Here is a 24,908-nt window from a genome sequence, read left to right on the forward strand (position 1 = left end):
CAAAGTGGTGGGACTTTTCTGTCCTTTAATTAATAATTCCAAATGATAATCTGCTACTATTTTGGATATTTCCCCCTTGCAAATAGCTTCCAGTATGTTAACAGGAGTGCACAGATCAGGATGTCCTCTCCCAACAGGAAGAGTTTGGTCATGATAATGGAGAATGTTTGGCCATCTCAGTGCAAAACAAATGTAGGAATCTTGCAAACAGGTTAAAGGATGCAAGTTTTGCATCAAAAAAGTATTTCTACACAAGCTTCATTTAAGAGCTAATGAAAATTGAGTTATGTTTCTAGTTGTGCATATGGCTAAGAGCCCTTGTGGACCAGAAGTGCCTTCCTGAACTGGGGCGTTGCTTTAGTGCTGTCACGAACAAGGGGTTGGCTCCAACTGGCCTGTTGGATTCCCCCCGTCCCACAACAACCTGCAGAAGAAGTTCCTTCAGGGCAGCATGAGGGTGGGTGGATAGCACGGTAGATGTGACTCAGGGCACCTCCTACAGTGGCTCGGCCAAGGGACAGAGAGGGGACTCTGACAAAAGCTAGGTCAGACATTTCTAATACCTGGTGAAAGACGGCGAGATTCGAATCCAAGAGACACTATGGAAAACAATAATCCAGTAAGAAAGCATTCCTGTAAGTCACATGGTAATTTTGAAATGTTTCATATTTTATACTTCCAATTTTAATGCAGACTATTTTTAATCCTGATCTTTCTTCCTGGATATTAAGTTATCTAAGAAACAAAAGTCAATTAACAGTCGGTTAGCTTCTCTTAAGATCACTCTTGGCATTTTGAGATTAACAAAGGTTATACAACCAATCCGCATTTGCTTTTTCCTGCAATAAAGTGCTACATACATGTCATTTTAATGACCACAAGTAGGAGTGTTAAATAAGTATAAAGTTAGCTTCCTAGCAGAGTGTACACTCTATCTGCCTTTAACAAAAAGGAACAAAGTATTACTAATAACATGAAGGGTAGCGGTAGGACTGTAGAATTTGCAAGTACAATTGAAATACTGAGGGTATAAAAGAGAACTGTATGGTTCAAACAGCATCTTTTTATAGCTTTATATTTCAAAGAAGTTACTGGTACCTTTTCAAATAAATGGTCGTCTTACCTTCAGCCCACAGATTTTTTTTTCTTTTTTTTTTGCAAGTGAGAAACAAACTAGTGCAAGACTAAAGCACTGTGCAAAACTGCCTTTTTTTTTTTAGTCTGAGTATTTATACCCAGAATTTATCCATACCCTTTTTTTTAATCCCCTTGTTGGATTTTTTCCACCATAGAATTCTAGTTATACAAGTTGTTCCTGCAAACTAAAAGGTAACCACTGCATAATACAGTATATATATATATATATATATAATATTTATATGCCCTTTTAAAACAAAAGATGTATGCTATGGCCCAGACGCAGGTGTTTGTTTGCTACACCTGTGTAACAGTTAAGAATTGGGCCTGCTGTGTGGGTGTGTAGACTGCACACACTACATACACGCATATGTGTGTGTACATACACACGCTTTTCATTGTCATATTGTCATCCTGCAGTGCTGAAAGCAACTTTTTCCTCATCAGTTCTACCCCAAATCCTCAAACCTTGACAACTGAGTGCAAGGCATCAAACAACTAAAGGAAGCTGCAAACAGCACTGAAATAATACACCAATTCACCCTGAACCAAGCGTTAATCCTTCCACAACTCTACAGTTCAGGGGGAGATGGAGGGAAGGGAGGGAGCAAGTGTGTGAAAAGGGGAAAAGAATAATAATTAAATAAGCCAATATAAGGGATGTGCAAAAGCAATGTCATGGCACGCTACAGGCAGATTCTCTTTCACGCACCCGCACGCACGCAAAGCCCCAAAAATAAAATGCATCAATATGTAATCTTACAAGTGCTGATTGCCATTAAGGACACTCTTTTTCAGCTTAACAAGACAAAATAGTTTCTTAGATAAGAGTACTGGGAACATGCCTCTGAAGGTAGAAGTATGCAGTAGGTCACCTCTTGAAGATTTAATAAAGCAGCTTTCATGTCAATGCAGTAAGTATACACACAGAGCCATTTTCTAAACCTTACTAATGATATAGTACAAGTGTTCGTTACCTCTTCGGTCTACGTTTTGCAGCAATGTATACCTGCTGGGTTTGTTGGGGTATTTTTGGTACAGAATGTAACTGCCCTCAGACAGTTTCTGCCCTTTCTGTTAGTCCAAGGTAGGCAAGGAAGGAGTGTTTAGGTGAAGAGGCACCTCCCGGTGCAGTCTGAGGTCTGGGTGGATGGAATGTGAGATCGTAGTGGTTTTTGGGGAAAAACATTGTTAAAGGAATAAGGTGGGCAAACTCCGAGTTCCAGTATTTATCAAAGCACAGGGAAGTGCCGTTGATGGCCAGGGCTTTCACTGCCAAGTTTGGCTCTGCCCCGCTGCCGTGTGCAGCCGACATAGCCACTGTTTGCAGAGCCTGGGAGGCAGACATAACTGAGAGGGGTGACAGGAGGTTTCTGGAGCTGTTCACGGGTAGGAGTGGACTGGCTTCCTTGGAGGTTGAATACTGGCCCTTCTTCTCCTCTTCAGAGCAGTCCCCGTTCTGGTGCTTCTTCACGTGGCGGCTGAAGACAAAAGGATGGGTAGTCTTGAACAGGCACTCGTCGCAGCTGAAAGTCTGGCGTGGAGCATGCTTCAGTTTCTTGTGCAAGTTGAGATTGTCTTTGCGTTTGCAGCTGTAGCTGCACTGGTCACAGTGAAAAGGGCGCTCACCGGTGTGGACACGCACGTGCTCAATCAGCTTGTTGGCGGTCTTGGACAGGTAGCCACACTGGTCGCACTTGTAATGGTTGCCAAGGCGGTGTTCTCGGATGTGCACCTCCAGCTCCAGCTGATTTGCTTTCACCGTCTGGCAGATCCGACACTTGTACTCCATCTTGTAGTGAGTCTTCAGGTGGCACTCCATCGCTGCGGGGCGGTTAGTGGAGTAGATGCAGAATGGGCACCTGGCAACACAGCAAGGAAAGGCAGGGACAGAGAAACGACAGAGAAAAGGTCAGCTTGAAGACCTGCATTCCTGGTTTAACCCTGTCACTCAACCCCTCTCTGACCTACTAAAGAGGAGAAAAAGGCACTTAGTTCTCCCTGTGAAGCCTCTTTCGAATACTTGGTTCACCTTGACACGTCTCTACTTCAAGGAGGTTTGCCCATTTAATGGCAGTAGAGCTCACGCATCCCTAGGAAAACACTGACTCACTCTGAAGGAGCATCCCTTTAATCTTCTGGCTTACCTTGATGGGGAAGATTCTGCAAAGCAGGCCGGGTAGTGCAGAGTGGGTGACTGATTCACAGGTACTTTGTGTAACGACATTCCTAGTGTTTGCACGAAGTCACTTTGGCCATTTTTTCCATTAAGAAGTGGTTTAAAGTGAGTGTTTACAGATGAGTATGAAAGCAGCTGTTTAAGTAAAGATGGAATAAACTTGTAATACCACATGTATAGCAAAAGCTTAGGAAATTCCTTTTATGTGACCTTGCACAATAAGCTTGCTGGGTATCCTGCAAGGAGCAGCTGAAAGCCAGTCTATTAGGATGATCTGTAGGGATTCCCATTTCTGGGAGATGAGCTAGCCATGCTCAAAGGGGGGGCGTGTGTTTGGCAGCGTTTGCCTACAGCCGCCTCTGCCACGGCAGGAATTGTTCCTGTGTGGGAACAGGATGTGGGCTCCGCTTACTCACAGCGGCAAGCGTCCAGACCGGGGTGGATGTGGCAAAGGGCCTCACCCCTGGTTCCTGGACCAGGAAGGGCTGAGAAGGCCAGAGGAGGGAATCTTGAAAGCTTGGAAGGAAGCCCGAGCTGAACAAGCCTGGACACCAACAAACCCAAAACACACCCACTTTTGCTTTATGTAGCGGAGAGGAAGTTGGTGAGGACAGCTATCTGCCAGGGATCTCTGCTGTATTAAACAAAGCACGCTCCCTTCCAGATCTAACTGGTGAGCTAAAAGAACGGGGCTAGATAAAAAGGTACGACTAAGGCACCTGGCTACTGTCTTACAGACGTCTCCACCTGCTGCTGATCTGCGTTCACTGTTTAGCAGATCTGCCAATTGTGTTCTAGCGTTGCAGATCTTTTCTAAGCAGAGATCCCCTCTCTCCATGTATCTTTTCCCTGGCTACAACTGGTTGCACATACACGTTTAATATTAATCTACCTGCTAATCGAGAGACTTTTGAGCACAGTGAATAATACAGGAGGACAAACGGATACTAAAACATCTGGATGCTTTTTCTGATGCACATCAAGTACTCTGATCCAGAGAGGGAGCCTAGCATTGAGGCTGCTGATGTGATTAGCTCTATTGCAACAGAGGACTCGGCTGTCTATGCACACATACCTCTCCTGGGCTGGGTGCTCTCTGGATCAGAATCTCAGATTTTGACCTGGAGCTGGAGGAATCATGTGTTTTTTCTCTTCCCCCACAGCAAACAGGAGACAGAAAAATACAATTTACTTAGATCTCTTCAGGCTCTTCTGGATGCCTTAAAAAAAAAAAAAATCAGTGCTTTTTCTTAGGTGCAGCTTTCAAGGTACCTAAATATTACTTGAGTTGGGCAGGAATAACTTACGTAGACTGAGAAGCCCATTCTGTCAGGAAGGCCTGAGTCATAGGTCATGGTTTTTCCTTGGTAAATAGAACAGATTCTGTGCAGCTTAAACCCAAAGTGCACTAGACAACTGGTCTGTACGTCCAAGACAGACATGCTGTTGTTCTGGCACACTGCTTGTTTTTCAATCTGGTCTTCTTCCCAGATTCAGTCATCACATCTAAAGTGACCACAGAACCCAGTTCATGGAACTACTGAGCTGGAGACCAGACGCTGCCTGGCAAACAGAACCAGTTTTCAAAAACTGCATTGCAAACTGATAGAGCTACTCGTGGTAACATTAAATGTGGTGTGCTCGTCACGTGACAGTTACAATGCACTGAAAACATTAGTTTGCTTAGCAAGAGCAACAGAAGCAGGGAGTCCCGTGCTGAACCCTAGCTGGGCTCAAAGTGGTTCCAGCCTCTTTTCCTGCAGCAGCTGGAACAAACAGAGACCAGGGACGTGCATCTTGCAGAACGTCACATTGCCTGCCCACAGAGAGCAAGCATATGGCCCCAGCAGTCACTCCTTCCCTCAGGGGTCCAACCTTGACGTAAGGGCACACTCATTCTCTAGAAACACTGCTCTGCACCAACAGACCTTAAAGGACACCACCTTAGCAAAAGCCAAAGGGCTTTTTTCTTAAGAGAGTGTATTACTCGTTACATGCTAATTTATACAATAGTGATCATTCTGGGCCACGCAAACCAAAGCAGAAAGCATCAAAGTTATTAATTCTTGGAGAGGACTGACTTTGCCTTAGAGTCTACAAAGTTTATAACCTTTAAGGTTGTAACTTCATACCTAGTTGCAGAGACTATACAGGGTTTAGTTTCTTTGAGCCAGGTGCAGAATAGAGCCTGTGCTGTGTGCTCTCCTTTGATGCCTTGGAAAAAAAAACCCTCACAGTTTGCCAACAACTCTGTGTAGTGCTGCCTCATTCTCTGTAGGACCCATCACATACTGTCTCCTATTTGTCTTGAAAAGGGGAAGGACCACAGTTTGTTACAGCTCTAAGACCAGTGGATACTACACCTGCTGCTAGCTTACTGATCTGCTGTAATGATACAGGCCTACACTAGAGGACTGAGCTTGGGTCATCTAAACAAAAAGAAGCCCCAAATCTGGATTATCACGCATTTAACTAACCCTTTCCAATTGACTTCCTTTTGTCCTGTCCTTACAGTATTAGAGGTGCTTAACACAGTAAAAGTTTGTGTACTTGCTTTCCTTACTTGAGCCCACCGGTGGGGACAGTGTGGCATTTCTTGTGCTCCAGTAATTGTTCAGGTGTCTTCATGAACTTGTGGCACACATCGCATTCAAACATCCGTGTGATCAGGTGGATTTGCAGATGGCGCTCAAACATATTTTTTGTTTTGCAGACGAAGTTACAGAAAACACATTCAAAGCCTGAAAAATAAAACAAGAAAATGTATTCCTTGCATTGTGGCCAGATCGACTGCATAGAAGGTGACAGTTTGTATTTGTTTAACAGTGTTTCACCTTTCTCTGACTTCTCTTCAGTGTTCACTGAGGTCTGACTACCAGGCACTACAGAAATGACTAGCAGGTTGTTTGAACCCTTGGTTTTTGGGGTTATGTCTGCATCTTCTTTGCTGTTGGCAGAGTCGCTCAGTGCTGACAGCGAAGATGAAGACGGACTGTTAGATTCACTGGGTGTCTTCCTCTCTTCAGCTGAAAAACAAGAATAGAGAGCAATAACTAGTACAGCAGATTAGATAGAATCTCAATGATCCTGTTTTAAATTTCAGGGAAAATATTTACAGTTAATTCAAACATGCTTACAAACAAGTCTGAAATTAATTGATCTGTTAAAAGATCATAGTTGCACCTCCTTCCTTTTTATTAGCGTTTACAACAGTACATCTCTCAGTTTATCCTAGAGTTGAGTCTGTCGGTAATGGTAGTGGGAAGGAAGCATGCAACTCTACCTCATTACCAGGCTGAAAAAATCCCAAGAAAACACTTTGATTAGCTCAGAGTTCAAAAACAATGAAGAACTTGTCACTTGGAAAGGAAACAGAGCTTCTGTAGGTTTGGGGTGCGGAAACCAAAAGTGCCTACTGGTCCAAGCTAAACTTCCCCCACCTTTCTGTTTATGTGGGTCCAATGGGTGAATTTGGGAGGAAGGGCAAAGGAGAATAATCTGACTCATCGTACTGAGGAGCATCCTCAGTAATGATTGTTAAGAGATAACAGCGTGGTCTCAAGATTTATCTGTTTTTATTAGGACCTCTTATTGAAGGTAATTAACTTGAAAAAAAAGTTATTTAACCGGATCTAAAGCTGAAGCCCATCAGAGTTTCCTTGTGTGTGCAATAAATGTATGAAGTTCAAATCCCAAACCCTATCACACAACAGAAATGAACATGAGTGAGAGTTCTCATGTGAAAGCTGCCATGAGCCAGCAAAGCAAGGATGGGCAAATGATTACCTCCCACCTATGTCTTTCTTAGTTTAATCAGAGCTGTGTTAAAAAAGAGACTTTACTAGAACTTTGTATTGTCTATGTGCTAAAGTCCCCTGATCAAGGCCTCTGCAAACACCAGTTCCTATGTGCCTAGCTTTAAACTGATGAGCGGCACCTTTAAGATAAAAAATGTAGGAATGCACTAATGAAATCCGATGACCCAAGCTGTCAATAGGGAGGATGACTGGGATATCATATAGAAAGATTCACTGACCTTGGGGACCAGAGTAATAGAAATGGAATGAAATTTAATAGTACAGAGTACAAGGTTATGACCTGAAGGGCCAGTAACAAGAATTTTTGCTACAAATGAGGAGTGCTTAAGTTGGGAACAGTCACGGAAAACAAAAGAAGAATTTGAGCAGAACAGGGGATGAATATGAGCAATCAGTGTGAGAAAGCCTTCAAGGAAGGTAAATATGATCACAGAATGTTATTGTGTGAGCTATTCCCAGTAGCTGCTGCTGTTTTACACTGCCACCACTACTTATTTCATTTCACCATGTACAGCTGTGATTGCATATGTCGAGAGCAGGGGTTCTAACAAGAACATATGCTGTGAGGGATTGATACAGTAAGAAAACTGTGTTTCATATAAGAAAAGGCTCAATGTACATTTAGAGGGGAGAGGGTTGCTCTCCATAAATACTAAGGGAATAAGTACTGTGGAAGGAGGGAAGAAAGGTGGAGGGAGCAAGAGGTGGACTGCTGTTTCAGATAAAGGACAGTTCTGGCACAAGAACATGCATATATTCTGATTATCAGTAAGACATGCTGGAAATTTTAAAAAGGTCCCTAATCTTTAGTGCAGGAAAATCTGCAGCTGCCTGTCCGTAGTAGTTGGTTTAAAACAGTTATACTTGCTTGAAGACATATGCCAACATCCTTACAAACAGGCCTTTTATGACTTGGTAACATCACAGGATAAGGGACTGGAGTCAAGTGACCCAGAAAATCCATTCTATTTTTTACTCTCTGTATTTGCTGAATGTGTAAGCATTTAGCTGTATCACCAGCTGAATGGCTCAGTTTGACAGGGTAAAGGAAGAACAAGGGTTTTTTTGTCTTTCTTTAGAAGACAAGCAGCAGCTCCGATCTTTTAGCCATGATGGGAAGATACAGTAGAGTACAGCTCAGCTTTGAGCTCCAATGCAAGCTTTTCATGTGGCTATGGGTGGCATTTCTCATTTCCCTTGACTTCCTGTATATGAAGTGGAATTAGGTGCAAACACTCAGATAGAGGAGTAGTGCCGAGAGTTATCCTAGCATAAAATCCCTTGAAAGCTTTCCAGTAGTTTGTATTTCTGTAGTTACATTTAACTTATGGATCTGTGATCACAAACAACTGCATTGTTCTCTCCCTTGTCCTTCTCCACCCCTCGCTGTTTTCCCAATTTTATTCCTGGTAGGACAGGAAAAGCAATTTAGCAATGGAAAAATTGTGCTGCGTGCAGTTCAGGTTCAGTATTGTCAACACAATTGTTAGTAGTTTGTGGCAGCAAAATGCTTCTGCCTGGTGTTATAAGAGAAATTAATTAAAAGGATTCTAATTTTCTTCTCCTTAAATTATGCCAGACTTCATTAGCTGGACTAAGCATTTGGAGCTTGTCTGAAAACTGCTATTACTCTTATCTTTGGCTATTAATTGAACAGGACCAGGGAGAGAACACATGACTTGTTCTGTTATTTAATATAAAGTTACATTTACGGTATTGCTGAATCACAGCGTCAACTAAACATCAGCGTGAAATTCCAAACTGTTAGTCTGTGGAGGCAAACACACTGAAGAGCAAAGCTCAACATATTGTGTATTTCAAACTTATAGCCAGGTATGCACAATCAGTGCTCAAAGTCACCTTATCATCACTGAAGTCAAACCAGGATTTTGATGAAATAGTAAACCAGTCAGAAAAACAAACAAAGTATGCTGACTTCAACAGGGGAGGGGATTTGGGGGATAAGGGGAATAGGAAGAAGGAGGGCTAAGTAGTCCTCCATTTATTTCGCTAAGCTTGAAAATTGATCCGCACTACCAGATTATTTGCCTGGCTGGCTGGAGTCCAATTCACTTCAACTTTGAGAGATCAGGCCTTAATTAGCAAGCATTTCAGTGAAAGTAGAGTGCTAATGGGAACTGTGAAGGTTGCACCTAAAAAGCAAGGAAGAGAGAGATCACTGCAGCTGGGAGAGAGGGATCATCACCTGTGTGCTTGCTGTTGACATGAGCCTTCATATCTGCCTCTTCCATAGTGACAAAATCGCATGCTGTGCAGCAAATAGAGAACATCCACTGCTCTTTATCCACGTGGAGGGACATATGACTGACAAACTGGACATTCATCTCCGTCTCAAACCCACACACATGACAGCTGCAGGCAGAAGGGAGTTCAAGAGTAAGAAATATTAAAAACCAAACCACAAACAGAAGCATATTGCCTTTCCCTCAATTTGCAAGAAAAACTCACTGCAAAGATTTCTTCTCTTCCTCACTGTTGAATGTTCACTGCAAAATTCTTTTGTCTGCTGAACTGCCTTTGAACTGATGGCCATGCCAGTGTGATTAAGGGCAGGCACAATGCAACAATCCTGTACATGCTATAATGATGCTAAATAATCATAAAGTTAATTAAAAACTACAGATTCCAGATGCTGCGCATCACCTAGCTGATTCCTTTGGGCAATAAGAGGCATTGCAGCTTTGCCAAGATGTTTAGTATGGCTGATACACTGACAAACGGAGAGCTTGCTGCACACTCCAGGAGTTATTTTCAAGCCCTGGAATGGTTCCCATGCCAAACTGGGATCCTGTGCAAAACTGCCTGGCAGTTTCAGTATAAGCAAGTAAAAATGGGTTCAAACATTTCTTATGCTTGACTGGAAAACAGCAGTCATCAGCTATGCAAATAATTAGCAGGGATACAGATTTCACAGCCAGTGCATAAACAGAGTGATATTGAGAGGCAATGGAAAGGACCCTTTAATTTAACTTTCTTTGCAGAGTCCTCCTCTTGCTTTGATTAGGCCATTAACATTTAAAACAAGCCAAAAACATTTTAAAAGGCATATACTCTAGGGCACTATTTTGCTTTCCCAGGGGGATGGACTAGATAATCTAATCCGGCAGGTCTCATTTATTTCTTACTTCTATGATTTTGTAATTGAATCTGCTCTTGGCACTTTGACTAAAAGTAAGAGTGATTTGGTAATCTACTTGGCCACTAGAGTGCATGTCACCGTTTGCAGAGTGCACAACAGTGGATACAAGGAGAATGTCCAAACATCCATTTCATCTGGGCAATTCCTTTCAATTTTTCAGACAAATTCTCCTAAAGGTTTTCTTTCTTTCATCATGTTGGTTACTGACTGTATATCCCTCTAGCAAATGGAGGAAACGTGTATATTGATATAACAATTCTTATTATGCTTTACTATCTGATTTCATAGATTTGGCTGAAAACAATGGCGTTGTCAGAGGCAATTGGAAGCACACTGCTTTAGATTTGCCGTGAATCTGTGTATGTGATGGGATGTTTCCAAACACAAAACTTAAATGAACACTGCATAAAAAGTTAAAGAGGCTTCTAAAAGCCCATCTGCCTCCCAAAGCCATTTAAAAAAAACCAACCCACACCAAACCCCAGAGTCCTTCCCAATGGCTAGCCAAGTCAAACAGCATGAGGCAGCCAACTGGGTTTTGCTGCTTAGCCTAGGTCAGATACAGGCAAGACAACTTTCATCACAGTTCCGCCCTCCAACACCAGAAGGGTGGCCCTGTAACACGTCCTTAGCAGGCAGGCAAGACATGCAGATGCCAGCATCTGGTGCACAGCCCTTGTCTGGGTCCTCACCTGTAGTAATAAGGGTGCTTCTTTCCATCGCTGCCTTCAGAAGTGACAGCGCTGACAATGTCCTCAGTGTCTGTACTCACCAGCTTCACAGAATGGACGGTCAGGTGCTGGTTCAGGTTAGCACGGCACTTAGCAGCATAGGGGCACAAGTGGCATTTGTATTTTCTCTCTTCTGAAAAAGAAACAGAAAACCTTAAATGTATACTTCACTTTGAAGCAAGCTATTTTCAAAGCCTCCAATAACCAAGTACGCATTCCTTTGGGTTTCTCCAAGCAGCTTTCAGAACGAGGTACTTTCGAAGCTCAACATTTTTGAAACTTAAAGGAGTTCACAGCAATTACTCAGAAAAAAACTCATTTGGAGGTAGTTTAGGGCTAGTTTTTTTAACTTGCTCTACCATTTGTAGTCAGATAATATAAAACTTTGTAAAACTGGGGCAACTGCTGCTCTGAGAGCTGCAGCACAGCCAGTAGAGAAACAGGTCAATAATCTACATCTACTTCCTTTACTTAGCATGTTTTATTTGATTTTGGGGTCTGGTTATCCTTGAGGTTGCCCATGTGATCACTTGCAGAGAGTTGGTGGTTGATGATTTTGTATTAAAATCTGAGGGTGGGGAGGAAAGGGAACACTTTCATTAGGCCAGTTCCGAACACCAACGAAAAAAACTCAAAGAACGGTTGAAGAAATAAACAAATTCATCATGAGTTTCTGATGCGTCACAACTTAAACAGTTTACAATAAAAATTATTTTATTTTAAATTAAACGTTTCTAAATTCTGGCAGCACATTTTTTGTACATGCCAAGCTTTATTTTGCAAAGAGTTGATTAAAATAACCAAACATTACATCAGCTTTTACAACCTTTCCCTTTGAGGAGCTGCTGCTGTAAATATGAAATACAATGCTGCAAGTGTTAAGGGAAAGGCATTCAATAGAGCAGCTTAGAACTAAGAAAATCCCATGACGCCACGGAACACAGCATTTGAACATTTTCAGCATGGCTCTACTAGACAGTACAGCATACATTGGCATTATACCAACAGTATTTTTCAGCACTGCATCAGAAATTCTTGCTTTCAAGTCTTATTTTGTGCAGTGCACCTCAGCAGGCAAACAAGGTGCATCTTCCGTATAAAAACTCTGTTAGTCTCAGTTGATACGAAGCTGATTCACTTTAAGAAAGTTGGTATGGGGTAGAACAGCCCCTGTTCCTCTCAGGAGAACTGGATGGTGAGAGGAAAGATGAATGACAGATATTAAATCCTTTCAGTTTCACCAGATCTGAAACACCAAGGCCAAATCTTTTGTTGTTCAGTGACATTTAAAAAGCTCATCAGGTGAATGTAAGAAAAGCTGTGCCTTCTCTTCAGAATTCCATTAACAGGCTTGGTTAACCAGTTGGTATCTACAGGCTGGTCTGCTGGAACCTGGACAAACTTGAATTCACACGTTTTGTAAAGATAAATTACAAGAAGGCTGTAAAGAAATAAAATGTTAGTTAATCCCCTGAACACCACTCTGACATTCTGTCCTGTTTCTGAGCTTGGCTCTGCCTTAAGTGCAAGGAGCTGAGGATGGCTCACACGCTCTTCTGCTTACCTTCTTTCCCCTCCAGTTAAACAAACCATGATGAACACACAGATTTCCTCACTGCTGTAACAACCAACCACAAAGCATCGGCTTACCTGTGTGCAGTGAGAGATGCCGGGACAGAGTCTGCTGTCGACCAAACACTTTTCCACACACATCACAGGGAAAGAGCTGGTCGTTAAATTTCCAGGATGGCAATCCATTTCCCACCTCCAGCCCCAGCTTTTCTGTTTCTATGCCAAAAACCACATAAACAGAAAGTCATATTTTAAGAACTTGCAGATTTCATTCAATAGAGTCCTGTAGGTGTCATATAAAATGCAACACCTCGGCTGCATGCTGTGTAATCTGGCATATGAGTTCATGTGAAAAGGAAATTAATCTTTCATACAGCATCTTTCATATGTACTCTAAAGCAGAACACTTAGTCAAAGTGTTCTAGACATAGATATAGTCAAAGAGTTAAACCAGATTATGTAAAGAGAGAAAGTCAAGAGCTAGCAGGGCAAAGCATTAACCTCTAATTCCGTTTTTGTGGCAAGACCACTCCTTTGGCTTTTTCAATCACCCACCTTTGCCTGCTGCATGAAGAAGGCCTGGTCTGAGACAGTGTTCTGTTTTACACTGGGTTATTATTCATGGCTGAAGGAAGATTTCCAAACCTTTTCTCTTCTACTGATGCAAGAATTTTTGCTACATGAGCAGTCTTACATTGAAGGAGAACAGAAGATTGCTCAGACAAACGGTAAACCAAGAGGACACAGCACACTAATAAGTGGGTGGCATCTGGGGTAAGATCTACCCAGCACCTGCTGTCCTCAGGCATCAAAATCCCCAGCAGCTTAGAGGGCCATCCACTGAAAAAATGAGACCCAGAGCAAGCCATTATCTTTAAAGAAGTGTTTTTAATTGTTTCAGGAACACAGAGAGTCTGCCATACAAAAAAAAAAAACCCCAAACCTACACACAGCATAAAACACAGACATGAAGGCACTCCGTAAGGAAGTAGAGAGAAAAGGACTGGGAATGAGGAAGAGAAAAAAAGGTACACAGTGCTTCAAGAAGTTAAAAGCATGGCCAGTTTTGATCTGGACAGAAGGGAGCAGAGAGCTGATGGAGACTAGGGGGTAGCAGTGATACTAATTAGCTCAATAAGAGAAACAGTATCAGCAAGCCTTGTGTAAAGAAATATTCTCTGCAAGGGTCTTGTTGCTTGAGGAGAAGGGACCTCTGTTGTAAGCGGTGCACAAAATTGCAAGGGTACCCAGCAGCTTTCCAAATGCAACAGCCAGTGGTGAGGGGGCTTGGTTTAAGACTTACTTCTGGTAAAAGACCTTCTATTTCCACTGGAAGGAAAGATGCCACATGTAGAGCACCCTTCTCTAAACCGACACCGCCTGTGGGATTGCTGCCCAGAACTAGCTCCACCAGTGCATGTGTGCATGCCGTGATGGAGAAAAACCATTTGGCTGGGATTTTGAGGTAAACAGGAGCAGAGGAGCTGAGTACAGGAGTACAAAAACATCTTACTGAGTGTAAGTTACTATTGTGGAGGTTGGCAGAGACCAGCCAAATCTTCATCCGAAGAAGCAATGAGGAATAAACACCCTCCTTGTACAGGCAATCCCTCACTGACAGAGTCACCTACCACTGCAAATTTGACTGCCACGTCTGAAAGAGTCTCTCCTTCACAGATAAGTGTCCAGACGGCTCCGCTGTGGTTTATGCAAAGAGCTGTCAAATACTGTAGTTAATTTAAGCAATAATAAAAACAATGCCTCATTTGGGGCAGAGATTCCACATAGCAATTGCAGCAAGTTTAGGGATGGTCATACTTGCCAGCCCCTGTTCAGCTGCTGTTACTTTCTTCTGTGACGCTGTAATATGTACAATATTCAGCAGACCAGAGGAATTATGAGGCACCTCTGAGTGCTACCACCCAACAACACATTTTTCTTAAAAGAATTTCTAGTTAGAGAACAAGTTCTGCCTACTCAAAATAGTAATTCTGTGAAATTAAAAAGGAAGACCCCCTATCCCCTAAGGGCTGTAAGTGACCCATAACCTCCAAGAACTTCAACAAAGAATGATTCTTTTTGTTACTATCCTTGAGATCTAAACAATGGAAAAATCTGACTCTGTACTAAAGCTACAGATATTTTAGCAGAGCTTTTTGAGTACATAATCAAAAGAGGAATATGGTAATAATTATAAGAGAAGGTCACAAGAGTGTAGGTTGCTTCAATATGGTCACAACAAAAATTGAATTAATTGGGACACATACCAAACAGGCAGGCTCAGTTAAGTAAATACGTCTCTTAACAATTCACTTCAGCATTAGTCATCACCCCTCTTTTATCTCTTAAGAAATATAATATTCTCTTCCCTATGGTGGATTTATAGCTATCAGTTCTGGGAAGCTGGAAAAATATCAGCTTTCTGATTATCTCGAGCTGGTGAAAGGTAGTCCCTTGCAAAGCAGCTGCATATTTTTCATTCATGCAAAAGAGGATGCTGTAGGTGTTTTGAAGTACTTGTATTTACTTTAAGGATTTATTCCTGGAGTCCTAACTACAGTGCTTCTTTCTTCTCCTTCGACTGAATCTTCTCTCTGAAGCAAAGTGCTTTTTCTATTCAGCAAGCTGCTTAGCTTGTTCATGGCAAACCAGAGTTGGTCTCTGGTGCAACAGGAACCTCAGCACTTCATGGAAGATTTCTCAGCTCCGAGGGAAACCACCTACTTCCACCCACCATACCCTCTGGGCAGCTTTGTCTGCAGCCTGCAAACTGGAGCTCTGTGTCCATACTGTGGTCCAGAAGTCTTCCCAGAACATACCCAGCAACTGACCTCGCCAGTGACCTGAAGAATCAGGTGAGTCAACATCCACATTCAGTCCTTGGGCTCTGTCTCTAATTAATGCCGGGGAGTGGTGTTTTCTGCGAAGTGAGTACAAGTCCAGTGACTCTGAGACCATAATACTGGTTTGTGCACAGCATTCTCTGTGTATCCCAAAGCACGCTACCAAGACAGTCAGCATTGTTATCCTTTAAGAATATCTTACACAGTGGCCAGGAAGAAGATGGACTGAGACCAACTAATGTTAAATAATAAATCACCGTTGTGAGAGATGTCCCACAGAAATTTCTCTTTCACCACAACATCCCTATACTAAAATGAAGGAGGGGGGGGAGGACTTGATGTAAGATTTCTGCTTTAAACAAATACTCCACAGCAAATTCCAAAACGTCTATGTTAGAAAAGCATACATGACAAAATAATATTGAAATTATTAAGTAATAAACTGCCTTTCTGTATGGGTTTTGGAGTCTAAACCAAAATATGCTTAGTAAAATGGAAGGTCTCCAAGTTCTCCAGTAGATCATTAAAAAGTAATAGGAAGATTAAGACTCAGTATATTACAGGCTAGTAATAAAATTATTTTGAAATCATTTTGCATAGAAGTCTTAAGAGCTAAAAATTTTATGTAAAGGTAAAACTTAATTCTCAATGAAATTTAGTGAAATACATCTTTATGGACATCTTTCCTGCCCTTCTGTGTCACCTGGTATCATTTCCCTACTAACCGCAAGTCAACTTCATAACGAGTAGCTGTGTAAAGCTGATCATCCAAGATGAGGTTAGAAACTGCCGGGACTGTCACCATCTGTATTTTCCCTGAGGTGAGGATAAGGTGCACACCAACTGCAGAAATACTGTTCTCTCCCTCCTCTTGCCCCTCCAGATAGATTGATTTCTGGCAAACAAAGCCCAGCAGCTTGAGAAAGTTACTATTTACCCCTTTACTAAGCTGCTGGGCATAATTCTGAACATGTATGTATTTTCAGTTTTCACATTTAGTGATTTTTTTCTCTTATCCTCAAACTGGTAATATCAATATGGAGAGTGCATTAACCACCCCTTCTGAAAAGCCTTTAGCTTGACTTTTGTCAAGAAATGCTGAGAGAGGATACCATATCTGGTTGAAGCTGTAACTGAAGAAGAGAACAAAGTGTGACCTGAATACATAAGTAACTGTCTAGAGTCACCAAATCAGCCTTCTGACTGCTAGTAGCTGTCATGCACAAAAAGTTCTCCAGGGACTGGATTTGGACTCTGATATGTGGTACTTTGATTACTTATTTTCTTTTACTTAGCTTACATATTTTTCAATCACTGCTTCACAGTGTTTATACTACATTATGTTTTAATCTCTTGTTCAATACTATGCCTACCTTTACAGCTTTATACTAATAACTGAAAGAATGAAACCACTATTTAACTGAAAAAGACAAAGCTAAGAAAACAGAGTATGCTGAAGTGTCATTCAGAGAAGATAAAGTCGTATTTATAACTTTTGCTGGTTTACTGTCTGCTCTCACATCCTGTAACTCATTTAAACATCTGCTTCTCTGTTTCATCTTCACACCTCCATAGACCTCAGAAGCAACAGAATCCACAAGGGCAGATCCTTATGGTCACATGGAACCCTACAGATATAAATTAAATAGATTGTCCTTTGCAAAAAGTATTCCTTAAAGAGGTGGAAGTGAGAGGTGCTGATGAGCCATAACAAGGAAGGTCAAAATTTATTATCTCTCCATTCTTCTGGAAGTGTATGTCATATTTATACTTTGGGTTATTCAGACAGTTTGACACCACACAGATGGTCAAGAAGAAATCAGGGAAGTAATTTTGAAAATGAAATGAGCAGAAATCCTGTGAAAGGAGCAAACAGACAGTGGTGGTTAGACTATTTTCAATCAATCCTGCTTGCAAGCCAAATGCGATCAAGAAAAGTTAGATGTCCAGAGGATCTGGTGACAGAACAGCCACCCAGGGTGAGGCTGAGACAGCTAAGAGGGAGAAACGGCCAAACTCAGAACAGGAGGTGAATTGGGAAAAGGCAGATGATAGCTGATACAGAAGAGAAGGAGAGGAAGTGTGCAGTACCTCCCTCCTCATACTCCAGGGGGTAAAACTTGATGCGAAGAATACGAGATGCAGAAGGAAGCTCCCATGGGAGAACGCATCTAAAAAATTCCACCAAACCAGAAAATGGATAAACTGAGTGAGAAACAGTGCTGGACAAGGTAACCAGGTTTCTATGAGCTCATGGCAAGAGGATGAACACTACCAGTAATGCAGATGTCCCACAGCAAGGCACTTCACTTTGCTCTGAAAGACATAGGACATTAAACAGTCATCAGATAACTTTTGGTTACTACCACTCTGAAGTGGATTGCTGCTAGCCTGTCTTTCGCGATCTTTCAAGCGCCCCACATTTACCCAAGAGGTAAATATACTGTATGCAGTGCTATATGAATGTCACAAAAACTTGTTCCATTTGTAAGGTTATTTCTATCTTCTTATGTCTAAAAGACAAAAAGTTCAAGAAATGATTTATTCAGAAACAAGGTATTCAGGTCAGGCAATCACGAAAACTACTTTAACAACATTTATTTGGTCAAAGAAATTTTCTTTCCTTCTTCTGTCTGCATTCATCTATGTTATTATAATGTCTTCCTACTTTCTGCAGTGTCCCCATCATCAAAGATGTATTTTATTGCTTTGGAGCCTTCCACTTACATGTTCATCTATCACCTCTGGCAAGCACACTGTATTTAAAAATTGAGAACTCCTTTTGTGAAATATGTAATTAAGGCTCTGCTGCAAGCTTGTTTGCTGAAAGCCTGCAAAAGGCTCACAAGCTCAAAAATATATTGACTATATGAAACTGTAGCACTCCAAATGCTATATATCTTACTCCTTTCCCAACTTACTTTCACAAAGGTTTTATTTGTGGCACCAGAATTCTTATTTCTAGTAAGTCAGTTAAAATAAATGGTGGAATCCTTCCAGATACTGTAGTTCCTCAGTAAGATATGTCTTGCGACTTATCTAAGGTATCTGTGATCCTGAGTGGTCCTGTAGTCTTCATTTGTCACCACCAGCATCACAGCAACCTGTCTGGTGTTATTTTAGGATCTATCTTTTACTGTGAGCAGACTCATCCACTATTAGCCAGAGATAAGCAACTGCTTTTTTGGCATAAAAATTTTCTGTATTCCCCTCCCCGCCCCCCCAAAAAAAAAAAAAAAAAAAAGGGAAAAAAAACTTTTGGGTTTTAATCTCAAGCTTCAGCCGAAATTGCAAGCTGGTTTGCCTGACCCCTTTGTGGTGTTTTTTTTAATGCCTTTTTGTAGCTATTAAAAGCAGTCAGTGCTGTCCCCTCTAATGCCAGTTCAGGGGCACCTGTCCAGAGAAACCCAAGTCCCCTCGTGTATGTTGTGGGCTGCCCAGATGGGAGTTTGCACCAGCCTGGGAGCCATCTAGCACTGGCAGCAGAGCCCTGTGCCCAAGCTAGCATGTTCAAAGCATGAACAAAGGAAGGGTCTATGTAGTCATGCTCTCAGTTACAACATGCGTCAAGCATGAGAAGTTATTTGGAGGGATTTAATAATACTCTAATAATAACAAATAAATATTAACACAAAATTACTGCTCAAATAAAAGAACCCTAGTTCCACTTGTGAGGGGGACATGTACTTTTTGTTTCATAAGTCCTGAAAAACTGCACGTAATCAGACAATCTGAATGACAGAAAAACTGCACAGAGGAAGCAGAGAAAGTCTCCTTGCTAAATAAAAAACTTTACCAACTAATGCTCCTATTTTTTTTCTCAAATGCTTTTGCAAATATCTAACATTACTATGGAGTATGGTAAAAAGCAGTAATGTTATGATAATTTAAAATCCTTGATATGGAAGAAAATAGAACCCAAGTGATTTTTTATATTACTAGCATGGTGCTTAAGTTGCTCTTTCTAAAAACATCAACCATGAAAGCTGGAAATATTTCAATAAAGAGCTTGCAGGACCCACAAAAAGAAACATTAATATTGTGCATGGAAGTTTTTCGTTGTGCAATGATAGGCAACAACACTTAAAAAGGTCACTGAGAAGTGATAAAGATGTTGGGGTTTGTGAAAAGAATAAAAACAAATAAAAGATGAACTTTAAAGATGCCTCCATAGAGGAACATGGGAAAACAGTGAAGCCCACTTCACTGCTAAGACTGAGCCTGTTGCTCAAAAATGGACAGTCAGAAGCAGGGTGAGAACAACAAAACCTGAGTCCGGGCAAAGACAAGGTAGGGACACACTGACTTCAAAACACAAGGCCACTCCCCACCTTCTACCTTTGCATCAAAACTAACACCTATTTTAACTTCACTTATACAACAGAAGACTTCTGAGTAAACAGTGAGGCTTATCATAACCTTCATCTGCATTATAAAGCTTTGAGATTTGCTTTTGTTGTCTGTAGTAAGCTCAAAATGTAAAAAACAACCAAGAAGAGAGAAAATCCCCAGTTCAAAACTTAAATCAGTCTGTAAATTCTGGGCAAGGCGACTGGAGTTGCAGATTTTTAAGGAACCCTAAAGCTGCAGTAATGTTGCAGTCATTTCTTGAAAATTATTTTTACAACACACACACTATGACATCAAGTTGAGGATAACACTGGACAACACCCTCTATTTCGCCCAACTTTCATTATCCACTGTACTGCTTTAGCATAAAGCAGAAACAGGATGGTCTTGTGGTAATTTCATCCCTTACACAATAAGAAAGAATAGAACAATGTAAAATTCCTGACATACGCAAAGTAAGGCCCCGAGCTGTGAATTTACTGGCCAAAAAGTAGTAGTCATATAAGAGTCCATGTAGCTCACTGCACAGGCTGAAGGAGTTCCTCAATCATTCAGTTACCACAGTGAAGAAGGTCAGTTTGGTTTCATAACTATAGATAAAGTAATGCAATGTGGCCCAGATGGAAACTGGTTTATTTTTTTCATTGAGGAAGTGGAGACACTGCAAGAAAGGTATAGGAAGCACCAACAAATCCGCTCCCCCAAAAGTGTCTTTAAAAGCTTACCTGATCGTTGTTGGCCAAGAGAACAATCAATCCTTTCAGTAGCAATGAGCTCCAGCATCGTAACTTTACTTTTTTGCTTGTTTAGAAATAATAGCTATTGTAAATAAAAGTTAAATTCTGCATCTATTGTCAAGACAAAAATCTGATAATGTGCTCTCTGTTATCTTTGCACAATGTGTTTTATTTCAGTGTAATGCTAGAATATCATCCTGAAAATACCTTCATGGTAACTGTAAGATGTGCCACAACGAATTTACATAAGCTCTCTAACGGACTCCCAAGCAGGTGGCCCTCACGTTTAGCTCAACCATTTACACTGCTTGCAACATTTATTTTGGGTGCTACAACATTGAGTTCATATGAACTTATGAAAGTATAATTTGGTCCTGTTGTTATTTTTAAACCACAACTAATTAATTTCCATAATGCCAATAGGTTTCTACCCTTTATATTTCTCTCCTACAATTCTGCTTAAGACACACTTCCTAAGAAACCCTTTTAAAAATCACTCAGAGACATTTGTGCACATTTAGGACCATTATGGTGTATGTACAAATTTTCCTTTTTTTCTTTTGTTTTTGTCACTGTGCCAATTTCTACTTGCAAATCCACCTGAAATAGGGGCTTTTCTTTCATAGAGGGAAGGTAATAACACATCTAGGGCACTTTGCAGAGACTAACACTAGTACTCCCCATCCAGAATTCAGATACAAATAAAGACAAATTAGCCTTCAGACTACATTTTTCTTTTCAGCCTTCTGCATCCTTTTTAGTGAAGCAAAAGCTGCTGTACTAGAGAAACTGTAAACTGGTGACCAGAAACCTCAGTGGGGGAATGCAAAATAAAGCCCCAAATGCAGACTGAGTCCCTCTTCCTGAGCTGACTAAATTAACACAAAAGAGTCAAAACTAGATGAAAGTAACTGCGAACATTCAGCCAGATCCACCTTTCCATGTTTCAGCAAGCTGCCAGGGAAAGGCACTACCCTTCACAGTACTGTGGTTGCTGCTGTAAAAGAAAACGGTTCTTACTGCTTTTACTGCAGATTCCCCAAGTGATAAGCAGTCAATCTGTCATTTCCTTGAAGCCCTTAACTCATTCTTTTAAGACATTTACCTCTCTCCTTGCTCTCTCTCCCGCAAACCATCCTCTCCTTCCTTCTCTACTACTCTCCCATTTGCCTTCTGCTCAGCTTGCATTTGCAGGGCAGTAGTCAGCACAACTGCCCCAAACTCAACTAAAACACCCAGCAACCAGTAGGGCGAATTTGTACCCTGATTGAAATCGTGCTGTAGAAGAAAAAAAACTTCTCGGCTTTGCTTAGATTATTTTTAGACAATGGTCTTTTATTTATATATATATATATATGTATCTATCTGTCCAAATAGCCTGATGAATTTTGCATTTAATTTACTCTTAGGCAGACAAGTATTATAGAAGACAACCTTGTACGAGATAAGATAGGTGAGGACTGGAGAGTCCCAAGGTAACTCTAAAAAGAAATGTCAGGAATGTTGTGTTCCAATTCCTTTTGCAGAGCGAGAAAAGTAATTTTAAACCCTGTCCTTCTATTGCATGTTGAGCTTGTATTTGGAACAGTTTCATATTCAGGAAACAGTCTGACTCAATGCTGATGTTCACTTTTACAAAAGATTCCGATATTAAGGAAGACAGAAGAGGATATGAAACTATAGATGGGTTTGAATAAGATGCAGAGTCTAAAACACAGCATGCTGAGTATTTATAAACCAAAAGCCTCATCTATCAAGTCTCTCTCAAGAGGGTATTTAATCGCCATTATAGTTTTGCTACTGAATTTATATCACAGAATTAGAGCTGGAAGGTACCTCAGGAGGCCATCTTGTCTCTCCCTCGCTTGGAGGCACACCAGCCACACACCAAACATACCCATCAGTCCCGACAGGTGCTTGTCTAACTTATTTTTTTAAAAACCCTCCCATGAGAGAGGTTCCACAGCCTCCTGTGACAGTTGTGCCAGTACAAAACCACCCACCCCACTGCTAGAAAGTTTTACCTGGTGTTTAACTTAAATCTCCTCTGCTGTCATTTAAGCCCGTTACTCCTTATTCTGCTCACATGAACATGGGCAAGGTTTATTCTTTTTCTCTCAAAGCTGTCATTTTACATATTTGAATACTGTTATCATGTCTCCCCTCTTCTTCTCTAGATGAAATAAAAATAAATTCTTCAACCTTTATGCACAGCTCCTGTTTTCTAGACCTCTGACCACTGCTGTCCTCCACATTGTTCTTGGATTACAGAGCGCAAAATTGAATTCAGGGCTCCAGCTGTAGAGCAGAATTACCACATGTGCCTTACAGACAACATTCCGGACATCTCAGCTGAATGTTTGCCCTTTCTGCAATGCATACAATGTCAGCTCTACATGCAACTGTCTGCATACAGTTGCACTGCCTGGGCATTCATCCCTTCCCTTTCTTTGTAGCACTAATCATTCCCCCAGGCACAGAATTTTGTCCTCAGTGAATTGGCTACTGTTTTCCAGACTGTTTCTTCAAGATAAGACTGAACTCTAATTCTGCCCTCTGAAGTGCTTATGGCACCCATGGTGTCACCAGGACATTCAATAAACATGCTTTCTCTTCTGTCATCCACGACATTAATAAAAGGGCTGATTAATACCAGAGCAAACACAGACCCTTGCAGAACCGCACGTCATCCCTGGGGTTTGAAAGCTACACTTAGCCACTTAAGTGTAGTTGTACCTACTCTCAGTTTCCCTGCTTACTACGAGCATGTTGTGGGAGGCAGTGCCAAAACCCTCACTCAACTCAAGAGGTCAAGTTTCTTTAAGGACCTGGAAACAACTATTGTTAGGTTTCTTTCCATATGCATCTCCAAGTTGGTTACAGTTGCCCTTCCTGAAGCCAACTGCTGTTATTTCGTGGTTTTCCCTTCTTCCTTTCCCCAAAACCACATTCTATCACTTCATGGTCGTTCTTCACCAAGTTGCCTTCTGTTACCTGCATCAAAACACAGGTCCCAAGAACTTGCTGGACAGCCTTGTGTTGTCCTGAATTCACTTGCCAACAGAAGATAAGGTAGACAAAATCCCACATTTCTCATTCTGTACTTTGGATGAGTGTAGCTGCTCAGGAAGCCCTTCTCAAATCTGACCTCCATTTGTGCTAAATATTTATTTAAAAATATTGTTAGCAACAATTATTTTACTTTTTAAATAATAATTTGCTGTTGAATAACTATTAGAGACTCAGAAAACATATCCAAAAATTGCTAAGAGATGCCAAAACCTACCCAGTTTGAAAGGGTAAAAACCCCAACTGCTAAGTTTTATTTTTCCATGTGGGATGAAACATTTACCTTTGGCCATTTTGCTTTGGGTTTGATGTTGGTGATATTTTTTAACACTTTTGGTTTGCTGGGTTTAATAAATGGGGTCTAGTTTGGGTTTATTCTGAATGAAACCAGAAGGTATTTGTTCCGAGTGAAATGACTTTGTTCTTCTGTCCTTTACCATGAGGTTGATACTGCTTTAGGAAGAACAAACGTAAAAAGGAAATAAAATAAAAATAAATATTTTTGCCTGTATGAAAAGACTGCACAGTGTTAGAGGGAAAAAAGTTACCCTATATAAAGGCAGCCCATAATAAAACAAGGATCACAAATTTTCAAATAGATGTCAAGTGCCTTTCAAGACAGTCATTAGACATGGACCTGAATGTGTATCATTCTGTTTGTCTATTTTAATTAACAACTTTCGTCTTGAAGGTCCTGTAAATAATTGGCAAAATAATTAGTACAGTGACTTCACAAGGAAAAGAAGTGAACTCCGTATGCCTGTAACAATTCATGCAAAGTTCTGCTATTTAGCATGTGTTGTATTTGAGAGAGGGACTGGCCAATTCACCAGGAGTTTCATGTGTTCCTCAGAAGGATCTGATCACATTCCCCTTAATTGCTGTGGGAATGGCCAATAAATACTGATTGTTGAGAAAAATTAAAACATGTGCAACTACGCACATGCTGCACATTTCACTTGTCCTATTTTAGCCAAAGAACGCACTGTGCATATTTGAGCAAGAGGCCATTTGCTGATTTGAAATGGTCTGTTCTGCATAATAATATTTCCAGTTCTGAAAGGGACTTTGTTAGTTATGAAGACTGTGTGGCTGCTCAAGATCCGCAACACAAATGCACTAGATGCAAACCTGTTTGGCAGCAGACCCAGAAAAAGCTGCAAGGGAAATGCAATGCTGTGATCAGTTGCAGCCACGTTGGTTATGATCCTATTAAATGAACCAGAAATTTGGAACCCTCTGCCCGATGACTGTAGTGCAAAGCGGTTGTCAAGGCAGCTGGGTGCATAGCGAAAGAAGGCTGCACCCAGGC

General features: G+C 41.2%; 1 protein-coding gene across 1 annotated transcript in view; it reads right to left on the reverse strand.

Moving 5' to 3' along the window:
- Positions 1-1,145: 1,145 nt before the first annotated feature.
- Positions 1,146-24,908, reverse strand: part of ZNF827 (zinc finger protein 827) — a 92,323-nt gene continuing 68,560 nt past the window's right edge. Inside the window, exons 11-16 of the mRNA XM_010576329.1 lie at positions 12,676-12,813; positions 10,987-11,158; positions 9,341-9,507; positions 6,151-6,342; positions 5,880-6,057; positions 1,146-2,999 (exon numbers count right to left, since the gene is read on the reverse strand). Coding sequence (XP_010574631.1) covers positions 2,192-2,999; positions 5,880-6,057; positions 6,151-6,342; positions 9,341-9,507; positions 10,987-11,158; positions 12,676-12,813 — 1,655 coding nt within the window. The 3' untranslated portion in view covers positions 1,146-2,191. The remainder of the gene's footprint in view (positions 3,000-5,879; positions 6,058-6,150; positions 6,343-9,340; positions 9,508-10,986; positions 11,159-12,675; positions 12,814-24,908) is intronic.

Source organism: Haliaeetus leucocephalus, unplaced genomic scaffold, assembly GCF_000737465.1.
Source record: "Haliaeetus leucocephalus isolate CR32 unplaced genomic scaffold, Haliaeetus_leucocephalus-4.0 Scaffold21, whole genome shotgun sequence".
Taxonomy (NCBI): Eukaryota; Metazoa; Chordata; class Aves; order Accipitriformes; family Accipitridae; genus Haliaeetus; species Haliaeetus leucocephalus.